Consider the following 18,995-nt stretch of genomic DNA (forward strand, 5'->3'; position numbering starts at 1 on the left):
TCATCTCTGTACATTTCCTCAAATCCAACATATCTTGATAGCCGGGAGTTAGCACAACATGTTGCCATGTCACTTTTTTTTGTATTTTGGTAGAAATGCATCAATAAGGAGGCTAACATTCATATTTAAAATAATCAGAAGAAAATTGAGAATTTGGGCTTGTGATATGCTACTTCCATTTCCCTTTCAATCATTATTTCTGGTCAATTTTCCCTTTTCTCTTCTCAGTGCCATCTTATCTTGGTTTAGTATCTCACCCAAGTTGCTAACGTTCATTCAGAACTCGTGACAGCAAGTATTAGTAAACTGAAAGAACACTAGTGTCAAAGCTATCTCCAACACGACTTCAGGTTGCGGCTATGCGGAGCTAAGCCGCACGTTCAGCAGCTCCCGCCAGGAACGGACTTTTGGGCTCTTTTAAGGGCCCCCAGCGGTATTTGATCGACGATTCCCGACGTGGGAAGGTGTCAGCAGCAGATCCCCAGTGTTCTATGGTCTGGACCAGGAGTGGGGCCAGCAAAATAGTGGTGGCGGCGCCTAGAAAAAAGGGGGGGGGGGGGAAGAAAAACAAGATGGTGGCCGGCAGAGGCCTCGAGGACTGGAGGCAGTGGGTGCAGGAGCAGCAGTAGACTCTCCAGCGCTGTTTTCGGGAGCTAAAAGTGGAGCTGCTAGACTCGCTGAAGGCTAATACGGACAAGCTGCTGGCGACGCAGACAGCCCAGGGGGGTGGAGATCCAGGAGCTCCGACAACAAGCCTCCGAAAGAGAGGATGAGGCCGCGGCCCTCACGGTAAAGGTGGAGATGCATGAGACGCTCCATAAGAAGTGGCAGGTGCGGTTCGAGATGGAGAACCGGTCGAGGCGGAGAAATCTGCGGATCCAGGGCCTTTCAGAGGGGCTGGAGGGGAGAGACCTGGGGGCCTATGTGGTCGTCTTGCTGAACTCGCTGATGGGAGCTGGGTCCTTCCAGGAGCTCCTGGAGCTGGAGGGGGGTCACAGAATACTGGCCAGGAGTCTCAAACCGAATGAGCCGTCACGGGCGGTGCTGGTGCGGTTCCACCGGTTCGTTGACCGAGCGTGCATGCTTAGGTGGGTCAAGAAGAAGCGGAGTAGCAAGTGGGAGAACACGGTAGTGCGGATCCACCAGGACTGGAGTGCGGAGGTGGCCAAGCGGAGGGCCGGGTACAACCGGACAAAGGCAGTGCTCCACAGAAAGAGTGTGAAGTTTGGCATGTTACAGCCGGCACATCTGTGGGTCACCTACAAGGACCGGCACTTGTATTTTGAGTCCCCGGAGGAGGCGTGGGCCTTTGTTCAGGCCGAGACGTTGGACTCTAACTGAGGGTCGGGGGTTTGTAAATAACTGTGTTTACCTTTGGTGGGGGGGGGGTTCTCTGTTTAATGCTGTTTTATGCTGGTTGTGTGTTGTTTCTAGGGAGGGAGGGACGCTGTCTTTTTGCTTGGTTTCGGTGGATCCACGTTGGGAGGGGTCGGAGGTGTGGCGGGAGCCGCTGGGGTCAGCAGAAGTTAGCTGGCTCACGGGAATGCTATGGAGGGAGTAATGCGGCTGGGAGGGGTCCTAGCCTGGGGGGGGGGGGGGGGAGAGAGATTCCGGGTTGCTGCTGAAATGGCCAGGAAGGAGCTGGAGTATGCAGGGGGGGCCGGGGTGGGGGTTTGCCGCTGTGGGGAACGGGCCGAGTTGGGGGCGCTGGCCTGGGGCGGGCAGGGGATGGGTCATGGCTAGTCGGCAGGGGAGGGGGGCAGGGAGCCCTCTGATCCGGCTGATAACCTGGGATGTGAGGGGGCTGAATGGGCCGGTCAAACGGGCCCGGGTGTTTACGCACCTGAAGGGGCTGAAGGCGGACGTGGCCATGCTCCAGGAGACGCACCTGAAGGTGGCGGATCAGGTTAGACTGAGGAAGGGATGGGTAGGCCAAGTGTTTCATTCGGGGCTGGATGCAAAAAATCGGGAGGTGGCGATCCTGGTGGGAAAAAGGGTGTCGTTTGAGGCGTCGAAGGTGGTGGCTGACAGTGGAGGGAGGTATGTGATGGCGAGCGGCAAGTTGCAAGGGGAGCGGGTGGTGCTGGTGAATGTCTATGCCCCACACTGGGACGATGCGGGTTTTATGCGGCGCATGTTGGGCCGCATTCCGGATCTGGAGACGGCGGGCCTGATATTGGGGGGGGGGGGGGACTTTAATATAGTGCTGGATCCCCCATTGAATCGATCCATGTCCAGGACTGGCAGGAGGCTCGCAGCGGCTAAGGTGTTGAGGGGGTTTATGGACCAGATGGGAGGGGTGAATCCTAGGAGGTTCGCGAGGCCGAGGGCCAGGGAGTATTCATTTTTCTCCCACGTGCACAAACATAAAGCCTATTCCCGGATCGATTTTTTTGTTCTGAGCACAGGCCTGATTTCGAGGGTGGAGGATGCAGAGTATTCGGCCATAGTCATTTCGGATCATGCCCCGCACTGGGTGGACCTTGAGTTGGGGGAGGAGAGGGACCAGCGCCCACTCTGACATCTGGAGGTGGGGCTGCTGGCAGATGAGGAGGTGGGCGGGCGGGTTCGGGGGTGTATCAAGAGGTACTTAGAGGCCAATGATAATGGGGAGGTCTGAGTGGGGACGGTTTGGGAGGCATTGAAGGCGGTGATTAGAGGGGAGTTGATTTCCATCCGAGCCCATAGGGAGAGGGGAGAGCAAAGAGCGAGGGAGAGGTTGGTGGGGAGATGGTGAGGGTGGACAGGAGATACGCGGAGGCTCCGGAGGAGGGATTGCTGAGGGAGTGGCGTAATCTTCAGGCCAAGTTCGACTTGCTGACCGCCAGAAAGGCGGAAGCTCAGTGGAGGAAGGCACAGGGAGCAGTGTACGAATATGGGGAGAAGGCGAGTAGGATGTTGCTGCATCAGCTCCGTAAGCGGGACGTGGCCAGGGAGATTGGTGGAGTGAAGGATAGGGGAGGAAATGTGGTGCGAAGGGGGGGTGGACATTAATGGGGTCTTCAGGGACTTTTATGGGAATTATACCGGTCCAAAACCCTGGTGGGGTGGTTTTTGGACAGGCTGAGATTTCCAAAGGTGGAGGAGGGGCAGGTGGCGCCAATTGAGCTGGAGGAGCTGGTTACTGGGATAGGCAGCATGCAGTCGGGGAAGGCGCCGGGGCCGGATGGATTCCCGGTCGAATTTTATAAAATGTACGCAGACCTGCTGGGCACCTTGTTGGTTAGGACCTTTAACGAGGCAAGGGAGGGGGGGGGGCTTTGCCCCCCGACTATGTCACGGGCGCTGATTTCCTTGATCCTTAAACGGGACAAGGACCCCCTGCAGTGTGGATCATATAGGCCGATCTCGCTGTTAAATGTGGATGCCAAGCTGTTGGCGAAGATCTTGGCCACAAGGATAGAGGAATGTGTGCCGGGGGTCATTCATGAGGACCAGACGGGGTTTGTGAAGGGAAGGCAGCTGAACACCAATATACGTAGGCTTCTGAATGTTATAATGATGCCGGCGGTAGAAGGGGAGGCGGAGATAGTGGTAGCATTAGACACGGAGAAGGCCTTTGATAGGGTTGAGTGGGGGTACCTGTGGGAGGTGCTGGAAAGGTTTGGGTTCGGGGAAGGGTTTGTCAGTTGGGTGAAGCTGTTATATGAGGCCCCGATGCCGAGTGTAGCCACAAATAGGAGGAGATCGGAGTACTTTCTGTTGTACCGGGGGACGAGACAGGGGTGTCCCCTGTCCCCCTTGCTCTTTGCGTTGGCAATTGAGCCCCTGGCGTTGAGGGAGTCGAGGAAGTAGAGGGGTCTGGTGCGGGGTGGGGAGGAGCACCGAGTGTCACTTTACGCAGATGACTTGTTGCTATATGTGGCGGACCCAGTGGGGGGAATGCCGGAGGTGATGAAGATCCTTAGGGAATTTGGGGCTTTTCAGGGTACAAGCTCAACCTGGGTAAGAGTGAGTTGTTCGTCGGGCACCCGGGGATCAGGAGGAGGGGATTGGTAGGCTCCCACTGAAAAGGGCAGGGAGGAGCTTTAGGTACCTGGGAGACCAGGTGGCTAGGAGCTGGGGGGGCCCTACACAAACTTAACCTCACTAGGCTGGTGGAGCAAATGGAGGAGGAGTTTAAAAGATGGGACATGTTGCCGCTTTCGCTGGCGGGCACGGTGCAGTCAGTCAAGATGACGGTGCTCCTGAGGTTTTTGTTCCTATTCCAGTGCCTCCCCATCCTTATCCCAAAGGCCTTTTTTAGGAGGGTCAACAGGAGTATTACGGGATTTGTATGGGCGCATGGGACTCCGAGGGTGAGAAGGGTGTTTTTGGAGTGGGACAGGGATGGGGGGGGCTGGCGCTGCCCAATCTCTGTGGGTACTATTGGGCTGCCAACGCAGCGATGGTGCGGAAGTGGGTAATGGACGGGGAAGGGGCAGCATGGAAGAGGATGGAGATGGCGTCCTATGTGGACACGAGCCTGGAGGCGCTGGTAAAGGCGCCGTTGCCACTCCCTCCAACGAGGTATACCACGAGCCCGGTGGTGGCGGCTACCCTCAAAATATGGAGGCAATAGAGACGGCACGGGGGGAGGTGGGCGGCTCGATGTTCCAAGAAGCATCGATGGCGGGTTTCTTGGCTGGCACAGGGTAGGTAGTAGGAGGTTGAGGGACCTGTTTGTGGATGGGAGGTTTGCAAGCCTGGGTGAGTTGGAGGGGAAGTTTGGGGTCCCCCCCAGGGAACATGTTTAGGTACATGCAGGTGAGGGCGTTTGCCAGGCGGCAGGTGGAGGGGTTCCCTCTGCTGCCCCCACGTGGGGTACGGGACAGGGTGCTCTCGGGGGTGTGGGTTGGAGGAGGGAGGATTTCGGACGTGTACCACGTAATGCAGGAGGTAGATGAGGCCTCGGTGGAGGAGCTGAAGGTTAATTGGGAAGAGGAGCTGCTTGAGGAGATTGAAGAGGGGACGTTGGCGGATGCCCTGGAAAGAGTGAATTCCTCCTCTTCTTGTGCGAGGCTTAGCCTCATATACAGTTCAAGGTGCTACATAGGGCTCACATGACCAGGACGAGGATGAGTAGGTTTTTCGGGGGCGAAGACAGGTGTGCTAGGTGCTCGGGGAGCCCAGCGAACCATGCCCATATGTTCTGGGCATGCCCAGCGCTGGGGGAATTTTGGAAGGGGGTAGCTGGGACAGTGTCAAGGGTGGTAGGATCCAGGGTCAAGCCAGGCTGGGGACTCGCAATTTTTGGGGTTGCAGTGGAGCCGGGAGTGCAGGAGGCGAAAGAGGCCGGTGTTCTGGCCTTTGCGTCCCTAGTAGCCCGGCGGAGGATTCTTCTTCAGTGGAAGGATGCAAGGCCCCCAAGCGGAGAGGCCTGGATCAATGATATGGCGGGGTTCGTCAAATTGGAGAGGGTGAAATTTGCCCTGAGTACAGGGGTTCTTTAGGCGGTGGCAGCCTTTCCTTGACTTCCTGGCAGAACGGTAGGAAAATAGGCCGGCAGGGGGGTTTGTTTCGGGGGAGGGGAGAAATATGCACATGTGTTTATTGAATATGCCGGATGCTTATCTATTTCTTCTTTTTGTAGTTACTGGGGGGTTTTGGGGGTTATTGTGTTTTTCTTTTTTGTTGTTGTTAATATTGTTTTCTTTTTTAAAAAATAAATTTAGATTGCCCAATTATTTTTTCCAATTGAGGGGCAATTTAGTGTGGCCAATCCACCTACTCTGCACATTTTTGGGTTGTGGGAGCGAAACCCACGCAGACACGGGGAGAATGTGCAAACTCCACACGGACAGTGACCCAGAGCCAGGATCGAGCCTGGGACCTCAGCGCCGTGAGGCAGCTGTGCTAACCACTAGGCCACCGTGCTGCCCTGTTAATATTGTTTTCTTGTTGATATTTTCTGTTTTTGATATTTTGAGAAAATCTCAATAAAAATTATTTTTAAAAAAAAGCTATCTCCAACACTATTCTGACAAGTTGACTGAGAAAGCTGATTTTCCACAAGGGATGAGGAATCTGGTATTTGGCTGATTATTCCCGTACACAATTCGCCTTTTACTGTCTATGACACCAACATTTTACATTTATATAGTGATTTTAACATAGTAAAACAGTCCAAAGGTGCGTGACAGGAAGTGCAATCAGACTAAAAGAGACATTAAGTACAGGTGAGCAAGTTCTTGATCGAAAGGTAGGTTTTCAGCAGAGGAGTGAAAGAGGGGCTTGGGGATGAAATTCCAGAGCTAAGGAGCGAAGAGAGCTGAAGCCAATGATGGGATGAAGGAAGTGGGAAAGAACATGGCATTAGCATTACAAGAACATAAAAGTTTTCAAAAGCTAGAGATGTTTATCGAGAGAAGGAGAGGCAAGGCTAAGGAGTGATGTGAACATAAACCCAAGCTACGTTTAAAGAATTCAGCAGATATCAGGAGCTGATGCAGCAGCCTATCATATTGCTGTATTTTCCATCAAGTAATTCATAGGATCTTTTTAACCGATGTGACAAATCAATGGTATGAAAACTGGGAAAATCCGATTCTGGGAACAACCAGGGTCACGGTCACCAAACTATTTGACTACAAAGGGAAAACTAGTGGAGCCCAGCGCTGATCTTCCATCACTGGAATTAGCAAGTAGCAATCAAAACTATAAATAAAAGAGAAATGCTGGAAACACTCAGCAAGCCAGGTGGCATCAAGCGGATCATAAGCCTTCAGTAGAAGTGAAGCAAAGTGTGAGCAAGTGAAAGGGAGAAGGGGAGGAAGAACAAAACTGAAGGTCTGTGATTGTGTGGCGGACAGGGGAGATTAAGTGACAAAGTTTTTGTGTAATGGGGCAAGTATGCAAAAGGTGTGTTCAAATGAGGTTGAATGGTTCGCTAGCAGCTGTCCGAATACAAAGTAAAGAGGAAAAAAAAAAGAGAAAAACTGAACCAGAGGGGGGGAAAAAGAAATAAAATGAAGGCAGACTATGCTCTAAAATTGTCGAGCCTAGTGTTGAGTCTAGAAGGTTGTCGAGTGCGGAAAGATGAGGTGATGTTGTTTAAGTCTGCATTGAAGTTCACTGGAATGATAAAAAGATCAGTGGGAGGCAGGTGGAGAACTGAAATGACAATTGACAGGAAGCTCATGGCCATGCTCAAGGGCTGAATGGAGGTGCTCTGCAAAGCAGTGACCCAGTCTGCATTCGCTATCCCCAAAGTACAGGAGGCCATACTGTGAGCAGTGAATGCAGTGTACTAAATCGAAAGGCGCATAAAGTAAATGGCTGTTTTGTTTGGAAATCCTGGCTGTTTCTTCACGTAACCATGGGTTACAGATGCCCATTGCCAAATTCTGCTCCAAATGCCATCAATTGAATCTGGTCAGACCAGTAATTGAATCTGGAAGTGCCTCAGGCCTGCAGGAATGAAAATGAAAATGGCTGCTCACCTCCTCCAATCCTCTCATCAGCCATTGCGCTTGGTTCCCGTTTTTAAACAGAACCCACTTGACCTCTCGCTGGGGAGCCTTTTAGTTCCAGGTGGCCGTTAGATGGGCTACCATCTTGTTAATGAGATGGAGATTAGTCTTAATTGGTGTTTTTCCGTGTCTGGGTGGGATCCGCCAATGGAAGCGGGTCGATTAGACTGGGAGTGGATTGGCGCCCGGCGAGAATCCAGAATTTGCCGTCTCCTGCGATTTCTCCGGTGCCCATAGATCACGCCGGGCACAACGTGGCCGTTAAATCACACACGTTGTCTCCGTTACACTTAAAATTCTTTAGAAGGCATTCCACTCATATTTGTCAACAGAACGTCATAGAATCCATAGAAACCCAGTGTAGAGGCAGGCCATTTGGCCCATCGAGTCTGCACCAACACTCTGAAAGAGCACCCTACCTGGCCCACTCCACTGCCCTATCCCATAACCCAGTAACCCCCAACGAACCGTCGGACACGAAGGGGCAACTCAGAATGGCCAATCCACCTAACTTGCATATTTTTGGACTGTGAGAGGAAACCAGAGCTCCCGGAGGAAACCCACGCAGACACGGGAAGAATGCGCAAACCCCATACATAGAGTCATCCAAGGCCAAAATCGAACCTGGGTCCCTGGCGCTCTGAGGCGACAGTGCTAACGACTGTGCCACCATGCCCTCCCCGCCATGCAAACCAGCAACAGAATAAGTTACTTTATTCCCTACAGATTTAAATTTGGTTGATTCCACGTCACGATTGGATGAGTGGTAACCTCACATCCAGTCTAATATTTATACTTCAGCCAATTTCACCAAAGTGACCCTTTGCTATTAGTGGGGCTTTGTAAATTGGCTACCACATTTACCTATACAGCAGACATGATTACACTTTAAAATTAACTGGCTGTAAATTACTTTGAAACTTTGAGGACATGAAAGGTGTGCTGCATGTCCAAGTTGGATCATTATTTTCATCAAAATAAATGGCAGAATAATGTACCGATCGTGATCTATACACACAGAAGTGATATACTGCAGCCAGTCATACCTGATGAAGGTTCCTGCCAATCGCATATTCTTGGAAATAGCCAGGTGCCGCTGAGGATGCTCGAATCGCCTGCCACAGTTTATACTGACAGCCACCCATATAGTGCGATCTTACACTGGGAAGGTGATTGTAGTTTCTGAAGACGAATGCTTTCAGTGGTGTCCCTTTGTTCACTATGGTACTTACGGCTGCCACCTGAAAGGTCAAGCAAGATAAATATTTAAACACACAATTAAAAATAATAAAAATACTTGTCTCAATTTTTGTGAACCAGCAATAATCCCCGTCTGCAAAGCATCACCCTGCAACTCATCAATCCCATTCCACCAATACGTAATCTCATTCTGTCTTCAGATTCAGTCTCATAATTTTCAATGGTTACAATCAAAAAATCCTTATGCACCGTTTGGTTTAAAATGTTTTCACAGCGGTGTTACGCATTCTACAACGTGAAACATCCATAATCCTTATTTTGCTTGAAACAAAAATCAAATGGTGTCGAGTTTAGCAACACATTACTCAAAAACTTACAGTTGTCCCCATCTATTATGCTTCCTTTCCAGTGGAGATCTCACTGGGCCATGTGCCCTCTGCAGCCAACCAGGCAGAGGGCTCATTTTAGTTATCATACATCCGGGCTGTATCTGTGCTGGCTGATGCAAAACATTTATCCTGTTTTAATTGTAGCTTTCCAAAAGGTGGTAATAAGCAGGAACTAGGCATTACACCATGGGTAAATGGTGATTTTCAAATGGGGAACTCGGTAGATTAAGGCAGATAAAGGAGGTTGTGGCTACAAAATACCACAATGGCAACACTCAACGTCATTGTCACAACGCACAGCAGCTGAGCAACATTTTCACTCAATGCCATTCTCAAAACACTTCTTGCAACAAGCAATTAAATGCTCTTCCGTTAGTCTTGATTACAAATATGTTAAGCACTGTGGGCGTAACTATATCAGATGGAGTGCAGCAGTTCATGAAAGCAACTCACCGTCACCTTCTCAAAGACAATTAAGTGATGGACAACAAATGCTGGTCTTGCTTGTGATGCTCACATCCCATGAAAGAATAAACAATATAGGAGGAGCTTGGCGGGGAGATGGAGGATGGGCTGTGGGCAGAAGCCCTGAGTAGGGTAAACTCAACCGCAACATGTGCCAGGCTCGGCCTGATTCAATTTAAGGTCGTTCACCGGGCCCACATGACGGTAGCTCGGATGAGCAAATTCTTTGGGGTAGAGGACAAGTGCGCTAGATGCGCGGGAGGACCAGCAAATCACGTTCACATGTTTTGGGCATGTCCTAAGCTTTGGGGTACTGGGAGGGATTTGCGGGGATCGTGTCCCGGGTGCTAAAAACATGGGTGGTGATGAGTCCGGGGTGGCAATTTTCAGGGTTTCAGAAGACCCGGGAGTCCAGGGGGAGAAAGAGGCCGATGTTCTGGCCTTTGCTTCCCTAATAGCCCAGCGGCGAATACTGCTGGCATGGAGGGACTCAAAACCCCCGAAGACCGAACTATGGCTTTCGGACATGTCAAGTTTTCTGGGTATGGAAAAAATTAAGTTATCCTTGAGGGGATCTGTACTGGGGTTCGCCCGAAGGTGGCAACCATTCATCGACTTCTTCGCGGGAGAGTGAACGTCAGCAGGGGTGAGGGGGGAGATGAGGAAATGGCTGGAGAACTTAATAAGTACTTTGCGTCTGTCTTCACAGTGGAAGACGTTAGTAATATCCCAAAAATTATAAAGGGTCAGGGGGCTGAGTTGAGTATGGTTGCCATTACAAAAGAGATGGTGCTAAAAAAGCTAAAAGGTCTTAAAATTGACAAATCTCCTGGCCCCGATGGGCTACATCCTAGAGTTCTGAGGGAGGTGGCTGAAGAAATAGCGGAAGCGTTGGTTGAGATCTTTCAAAAATCACTGGAGTCAGGGAAAGTCCCGGACGATTGGAAGATCGCTGTTGTAACCCCCTTGTTCAAGAAAGGATCAAGACAAAAGATGGAAAATTATAGGCCAATTAGCCTAACCTCGGTTGTTGGTAAAATTCTAGAATCGATCGTTAAGGATGAGATTTCTAATTTCTTGGAAGAGCAGGGTCGGATTAGAACAAGTCAACATGGATTTAGTAAGGGGAGGTCGTGCCTGACGAACCTGTTAGAATTCTTTGAGGAGGTGACAAGTAGGTTAGACCAGGGAAACCCAGTGGATGTGGTCTATCTGGATCTCCAAAAGGCCTTTGATAAGGTGCCACACAGGAGGCTGCTGAGTAAGGTGAGGGCCCATGGTGTTCGAGGTGAGCTACTGGCATGGGTTGAGGATTGGCTGTCTGACAGAAGGCAGAGAGTTGGGATAAAAGGTTCTTTTTCGGAATGGCAGCCGGTGACCAGCGGTGTCCCACAGGGTTCAGTGTTGGGGCCGCAGCTGTTCACCATATATATTAATGATCTGGATGAAGGGACTGGGGGCATTCTAGCGAAGTTTGCTGATGATACGAAGTTAGGTGGTCAGGCAGGTAGTGCTGAGGAAGTGGGGAGGCTGCAGAAGGATCTAGACAGTTTGGGAGAGTGGTGCAGGAAATGGCTGATGCATTTCAACGTGAGAAAATGTGAGGTCTTGCACTTTGGAAAAAAGAATCCAAGCATAGACTACTTTCTAAACGGTGAGAAAATTCATAATGCCAAAGTACAAAGGGATCTGGGAGTGCTAGTCGAGGATTCCCTAAAGGTAAACATGCAGGTTGAATCCGTGATTAAGAAAGCGAATGCTATGTTGTCATTTATCTCAAGAGGGTTGGAATATAAAAGCAGCGATGTGCTACTGAGCCTTTATAAGGCTCTGGTTAGGCCCCATTTGGAGTACTGTGTCCAGTTTTGGGCCCCACATCTCAGGAAGGACATACTGGCACTGGAGCGTGTCCAGCGGAGATTCACACGGATGATCCCTGGAATGGCGGGTCTAGCATATGAGGAACGGCTGGCGTTCCTGGGATTGTATTCATTGGAGTTCAGAAGGTTAAGGGGAGATCTAATAGAAACTTACAAGATAATACATGGCTTAGAAAGGATGGACGCAAAGAAACTGTTTCCGTTAGGCGAGGAGTCGAGGACCCGTGGGCACAGCCTTAGAATTAGAGGGGGTAAATTCAAAACGGAAATGCGGAGACATTTCTTCAGCCAGAGAGTGGTGGGCCTGTGGAATTCATTGCCGCAGAGTGCAGTGGAGGCCGGGACGCTAAATGGCTTCAAGGCAGAGATAGATAAATTCTTGATGTCGCGAGGAATTAAGGGCTATGGGGAGAATGCTGGGAGGTGGAGTTGAAATGCCCATCAGCCATGATTGAATGGCGGAGTGGACTCGATGGGCCGAATGGCCTTACTTCCACTCCTATGTCTTATGGTCTTATTAGAGTAGAGTAGGAGGGATAAATAGGCGGGTAGTGTCTATGGAAGAGGAGCCGGCTTGTGCAGTATGGTTTGATTGAAGTATTGATTTTACGCTGATGTTTGCACATTTTTGCTTTTTTTTTGTTATCTGTAACTGTTTACAATGCCGAAAAATACCTCAATAAAATTGTTTGTTAAAAAAAAATAAACAATATTATTTTGCTTGGAACTAGTTGGGTCAATGAATGGAGTCCCTGCTGACTTTGGGGCACCAGACACAGTTAGTGAAATTTTACTATGGGATTCTTGACTCGGGAAGACGGGGGGGGGGGGGGGGGGGGGGGGGGGCTGCTTGTGGGCCCATCTTAAAATTAGCCACCAGGAAATGTTGTGCTTCTGAGAAAGATCAGAGACTCCGAGGTGACCTTGTAAGCAGAAATAATAAATTCAGGATGGTCAAGTGGGCAGGTCCCCCAATCGCAGGACAAGCCCCTCTGGTGGTATCATTGGAGCTGTGGGGTTGCCTTTTGCATCCGTGGCTCCTATGTTGAGCATGAAGCCTTCAGCTCTGATGACCCCAACTCTCCATTCCAGGCCGCCACAGGGAAGCTGCCATGAATCTGACAACCTCTCCACATGGTGGCAGGCCGCTCTGCTGTTGGCAAAGTGCCAGTTGCCCTGTAAAATGGCCGTTGATAACTATGCCCTAACGTCAGCAGGACATGGGGAACTGTCCCTACACAGCCCACTGAATTTATTAAACAGCCCACCTTCATTCAGCCCCTTATGTCCACCCGAAAAGGGCACAGTAGCACAATGGTTTGCACAGTTGCTTCACAGCTCCAGGGTCCCAGGTTCAATTCGGGCTTGGGTCACTGTCTGTGCGGATGCTGCACATTCTCCCCGTGTGTGCGTGGGTTTCCTCCGGGTGCCCCGGTTTCCTCCCACAGTCCAAAGATGTGCAGGTTAGGTGGATTGGCCATGATAAATTGCCCTTAGTTTCCAAAAGGTTAGGTGGGGTTGCGGGGTTACGGGGATAAGTTGGAGGTGTGGGCTTAAGTGAGGTGCTCTTTCCTAAGGGCCGGTGCAGACTCAATGGGCTAAATGGCCTCCTTCTGCACTGCGAATTCTATGATTCACTGAAATAGGAAAATCAATCTGCTTAACCGTTGCCTTGTTTAGTATAAATATTTGTACAAATCACAAAAATTATGAACTCAGAAAGCTCTCCAGGATGATGATATTAGCTTTCCTTTTCCATCGTTCCACCTCTCAGTGGCAAATTCAACAGTGAGAGGTACTCCAGTTTCAAGCACATAGATTTCCCCTCAACGGGCGGCTCAAAGAACGAGGTTAATTGTGTACCTTCACTGCTTGTCTGCTAATTTAACAAAAATCAAGAGGATTGAACTTTCTTTACGTATAAAATATGAGCAGCACCGTGATAGTACTTTTCCCCTCCGAGTGACGGTGGAACCCAATCTGGGTTTATATTCCTTTTAAAAAAAATCTTCAAAATTCAGCCAATTATCTAACAACGCAATTACACAGAAGCACTGGGAGCAACAATAGAAGCCAGAGAGTAGAATGCATAAAATCCTTACAGTGCAGAAGGAGGCCATTTGACTGATCATAGTTTCAAACTAGGATTACACTCATCAACATTCGACTTTTCGCAAAAAAGTACTACTACAAACAACACTTTCCGACAGAGATAGCCAATAAGACTCATTCCTATGATTAGATGAAACTGATTGGAGACAATAGTGATGAGCATGACAGAGAATCTTGTGATGGAACAAGCTTCACACTTTTGGAGACACACATCCTGAGACTTGAGTTTTTCTTTTACTTGCTCCAGATTGCAATCATTTTTTTTTTATAAATGTTTTTTATTGAGTTTTCATATTTTATATATGACAAATTACAAATTATTAGAGAGAAAGAAAAAAAAAGAAAACACAAAAATTTAGCATGAATATTTACAGGTAAGCATCTTCATAACAACAATTGTGGCCGCCCCCTTTAGCCAGCATACATATTTTACATTCCCCAATATGGCCGAGGCACATGTTTATAGGCATTTATTTATAGTTTGGTTTTGGGCCTTGGCTTGCCATCAAACCCCCATAACGAGCCCGTAACCGCCCCCCGCCCCCCCCCCCCCCCCCCCCGGCTACCCTCCCCCGATTCCCGTCCATTTTCCCCTGATTCTTGGCCACCCGACTATTCTTCCTCTTGTACGTTGGCCACAAACAGGACCCGGAACAGTTGCATGAATGGCTCCCACATTCTGTGGAAGCCGTCGTCCGACCCTCGGATGGCGAATTTGATTTTCTCCATTTGGAGAGATTCCGAGAGGTCGGACAGCCAGTCTGCAGCTCTGGGCGGTACTGCTGACCGCCAGACAAACAGGATTCTACGGTGGGCGATCAGGGAGACAAAGGCAAGGGCGTCCGCCCTCCTCCCCAGGAATAGATCTGGCTGGTCTGAAACCCCGAAGACCGCCACTATCGGGCATGGCTCCACCCTCACCCCCACCACTTTGGACATAGCTTCGAAGAAGGCTGTCCAGTACTCCACAAGTCTGGGGCAAGACCAGAACATGTGGGCGTGGTTGGCCGGGCCTCTTTGGCACCGCTCACATCTGTCCTCCACCTCCGGGAAGCACCTACTCATACGGTTTCTCATTAAATGGGCTCTATGTACCACTTTTAGTTGCGTCAGGCTGAGCCTTGCGCACGTGGAGGTGGAGTTGACCCTATGCAGTGCTTCGCTCCAGAGTCCCCACCCTATCTCCATCCCCAGGTCATCCTCCCATTTCCTTCTTGTTGCGTCCAGTACGGTGTCGTCCCTATCTACCAGTCGGCCATACATGTCACTACAGTTCCCTTTCTCTAGGATACTTGCGTCCAGTAGGTCTTCCAGTAGTGTCTGTCGTGGCGGTTGTGGGTACGTCCTTGTCTCCTTTCGTAGGAAGTTTTTGAGCTGCAGGTACCGTAGCTCGTTCCCCCCAGCTAGCTGAAATTTCTCTGTCAGTTCGTCCAGTGTTGCGATCCTGTCGTCCGTGTATAGGTCCCTGACTGTCAGTGTCCCCCCATCCTGTCTCCACCTTTTGAAGGTGGCGTCAGTCAGTGCTGGTTTGAACCTATGGTTGTTGCAGATGGGAGCCTTGTCCGACATTTTGTGCAGGCCAAATTGCTGCCGCAGTTGGTTCCAGGATTGGAGGGTGGCTGTCACCACTGGGCTGCTGGAGTGTTTTTTGGGTGGGGATGGGAGTGCTGCCGTGGCGAGGGCCCGGAGGGAGGTTCCCATACAGGAGGCCTCCTCCGCACCCACTCGGCTTCTGGCTCCTGGATCCATCCCCTTACTCGCTCGGCTGTTGCCGCCCAGTGGTAGAATTGTAGATTCGGGAGGGCTAGCCCCCCCCTGGATTTTGTTTTTTGTAGGACCTTCTTTGGGATCCTAGCATTTTTACCCCCCATACGAATGCCATGATAGGTTTGTCCAGCGCTTTGAAAAAGGCCTTGGGGTTGTAGATCGGAATGGATCTAAACAGGAAGAGGAACCTGGGCAGTACGTTCATTTTGATCGTCTGGACTCTCCCCGCGAGGGAGAGCGGGAGTGTGTTCCATCTTTGCAGGTCCTTTTTAACTTCCTCCGTCAGGCTGGTGAGGTTCCATTTGTGGATCCCTTTCCAGTCATGGGCTATTTGGATCCCAGATTGCAATCATGTGCACAGGAGAAGGATTCAATCCTATATCACTGCTCTGGTTTACACGGAGCTGGATTCTTCGGTGCCCCAGCCTTGTGTTTCTCAGCTGTTCGCTGGTAATGGAATTTGCGACTCTCACTGCTTGTCAATGGAATTTCTCATTGAAGCCATCATCAAAGCAAGCAGATAGGATTCTGAAATACTGCCAGGGCAGTAAGGCTCCAGAGGTTATGCTGGCACTTTATAATGCATTTGTCATTGCAATTATTATACTGACCATGTGCAGTTCTGACAATGCCACAAAAATAACTTGTTGGAGGGGGTAGGAGAAAGAAACCCAGCAGATGACTGAGCAAAGACTGAAGTTCAAGCTCTACAATTTTAGTCCAGTTAAGCTTCTGTTAAATGCTGTAAGAATTTTGCTACGTCAAAATCATTTTATAATTGCAAGTTATTTTATTACAATCTAGAATTAAGACCATGAAGCTTCAGGAAAATATTAAAAGGAGTATATGTAGATTAGGTAAACCCATGTTAAGCAGTATAAAGTAGGCCAAAAGAAACTTAAATTAGTTGAAGGACACATTAAACATATTTTTTAAAAAATATTTTTATTGAAAGTGGTTTTATTATAACACGTCTGCAAGTCTTCACGTCCTCCCCGTGTGTGCGTGGGTTTCCTCCGGGTGCTCCGGTTTCCTCCCACAGTCCAAAGATGTGCGGGTTAGGTGGATTGGCCATGCTAAATTGCCCGTAGTGGCCTAATAAAGTAAGGTTAAGGGGGGGGTTGTTGGGTTATGGATATAGGGTGGATATGTGGGTTTGAGTAGGGTGATCATGGCTCGGCACAACATTGAGGGACAAAGGGCCTGTTCTGTGCTGTACTGTTCTATAAAACATATTATAAAACGGGATTCGACTTCCGGTCGGCGAGCGAAGCGGTCGCAGGGAGAGGGGCTCCCGCAAGCGGCAGAGAGCAGGGAAGGGACCCGGGCAGGCCGGTCGGCGGAGGAGCAGCGGCGGCGACAGCGGGGCTCGGCGGCAGCGGCGGCGACAGCGGGGCTTGGCGGCAGCGGCGGCGGCAGCGGATCTCGGCGGCAGCGGCGGGGCTTGACGGCAGCGGCGCTCGACAGCGGCATGTCCAACCCGGTCCAAACCCCCCCCCCCCCCCCCCCCCCCCCCCCCCCCCCCCCCCCCCCCCCCCCAACGCAGGCCAGGAGTGGTGCGGCAGCAGCAGGCCCTCTTCCCCCCCCCCCCCAAACGCAGGCCAGGAGCGGTGCGGGACCGAAGGGGGGGCCAAGCCGGAGGCAGCGACCAGGAGGCCGCGGGGTGCGAAGTGCGGCAGCGGGGACCCCCCCCCCCCCCCCCAACCGGCAGCGGGGACCCCCCCCAAACCGGCAGCGACCACCACGTGGCAAGAACAAAGGGACTGGGCAAAAGCCTCTCTCTCTCTCTCCTGGGTGAGTGAGGAGAAAGGAAGGGGCGATAAAACAAAAAAAAAAAAGACTTATATTTCTGTTTTTAAAAAAAAAACCCCAAAAGAAAACTGGTAAAGAGAAAGGGGGGCGTATATACTATTTTCTCTCTTTATACACTCGCTCCCAGCAAAAGTAAGCCCATCGGAGAGGAGTTGCATAAAAGCGGGGAGGAGGAGAGAAAATAATTAAGAAATAAATAAATAAAATAAAGGGGTAAAGGAAAGAAGGGGGGGGGAAATAAATTTTTAAAAAAAATAATAATAATAAATAAAATAAAAATAGGGTGCGGAAAAGGGGGGGAAAGAAAAACAAGGGGAGAAGAAAAGATGAAAGGGAAGGGGGGAGAAAAAAATGACAGAAGGGGGCCAAGAGAAAGGGGGCACCAGAAGTGGACGGGGCAAAGGGCAAGTTAGCTTGGGTGAACGAAGCAGCACACGAAGCGGCGGGAAGGATGTATCGCCGCATCAAAAAGAGCTGGACAGACAGGTACCCTCTCCCCTGGGGTTAGAGGGGGGCGTGAACTGGAAGGCAGCCTTGGCCGAGGTGGTGAGGGAGCAGCTGCAGGCAATCAAGGCAGAGTTGAAAGCGGACGGAGCGGCCGCAGTACAAGCAGCAGTGGCCAGGGCCATGTCAGGGGTGCAGCAGGCTCTGACCAGATTGGAGGAGAAAGTGGATGCCCAAGGGGAGAAACTGGCAGCCCATGAGGCAACCATTAAAGAGCTGGAGAAAGCAGCGACCGACATGAGCGACCGGGTCACGGCCCTGGAGAGGGAAGTGGCGAGACTGGGTGCAGCACAGGGGAGCCTGAAGGGCAGGGTAGACGACCAGGAAAACAGCTCGCGACGGCAAAATGTTAAGATAGTGGGCCTGCCAGAGGGGATCGAGGGCAGAAACCCCACAACATTCGTGGCTGCATTGCTGGGCTCCTTAGTGGGGGGGGGGGGGGGGGGGGGACACCTTTCCCACCCCACCGGAAATGGACAGAGCTCATCGGTCACTGCGCCCGAAGCCCAAGGAAGGGGAACAACCGAGAGCAGTCATAGCCAAACTGCACCGGTACCGGGATAGGGAGACAATCCTGCGCTGGGCCAAGGAAAATAGAGCCTGCAAATGGAAAGGGCACGCCATCCGAGTCTACGAGGATCTTGGAGCGGACATAACTAAGAGACGGGCTGAGTTCAACAGAGCGAAAGCAGTCCTCTACAAGAGCAAAGTGCGTTTTGGTATGCTGTACCCAGCAAAACTCTGGGTCACATACCAAAACAAGGAATATTTCTTTACAGCCCCTGCTGAGGCGAATAGGTTCGTCGAGGAGCACCTGCTGGAAAAACGCCATGGGAGGTAGGGACGAGGGGCCCATGGCAAGGAGAAACGACATGCTGACGGGGGGGGTGAGGAGGGGCAAGGCAAAGCCAGCCCCCTCCCCCCCGGCAGGAACACCCAGAACAAAAAACAACCCACTGCCCAAGGGACCGCTCCAGGTGGGAGGCCAGGCCCCAGCACGAGGGAACGGGAGTAGTGGAGAAGGGAGAGGAGAAGCGGGACAGCAACCTCCGAGAGGGGAGCCACTGTGCTAGCAGGAAAGCTAGCGATGGGGGCACGCAACAAAGCAGGGCCGCAGCGCACCCCCAACAGGGGGGAAGGCGCCAGGCAGGGGAGGGGGGGGATCACCCATCAAAGTCGGGGGAGCAAATGGGGACAGGAATAGGGGATGGAGGGGCAAAGGAGGGGTATACAGGGGAGGGGGGAAAAAGGGAGAGAGCGGGGTGGGGGGGCACTCTGGGTGCGAGAGACCAGGGAGGGGAAACGCAGGGACAAAGGGACAAAAGAGGCCAGAAAAGGACCAGGGCCACAAAGTGCCACAAACAAGGGCTCGAAACAGGGAACCGCTGCAAGCACCCACCCAGTACGGTCTGTGA

The 18,995-nt window shown here is 51.1% G+C and overlaps 1 protein-coding gene across 1 annotated transcript in view; it reads right to left on the reverse strand.

Moving 5' to 3' along the window:
• pnpla8 (patatin-like phospholipase domain containing 8) overlaps nt 1-18,995 on the reverse strand; it is a 104,539-nt gene that overhangs the window by 18,292 nt on the left and 67,252 nt on the right. The window contains exon 8 of the mRNA XM_038780236.1: nt 8,498-8,692. Coding sequence (XP_038636164.1) covers nt 8,498-8,692 — 195 coding nt within the window. The remainder of the gene's footprint in view (nt 1-8,497; nt 8,693-18,995) is intronic.

Source organism: Scyliorhinus canicula, chromosome 20 (genome assembly GCF_902713615.1).
Source record: "Scyliorhinus canicula chromosome 20, sScyCan1.1, whole genome shotgun sequence".
Taxonomy (NCBI): Eukaryota; Metazoa; Chordata; class Chondrichthyes; order Carcharhiniformes; family Scyliorhinidae; genus Scyliorhinus; species Scyliorhinus canicula.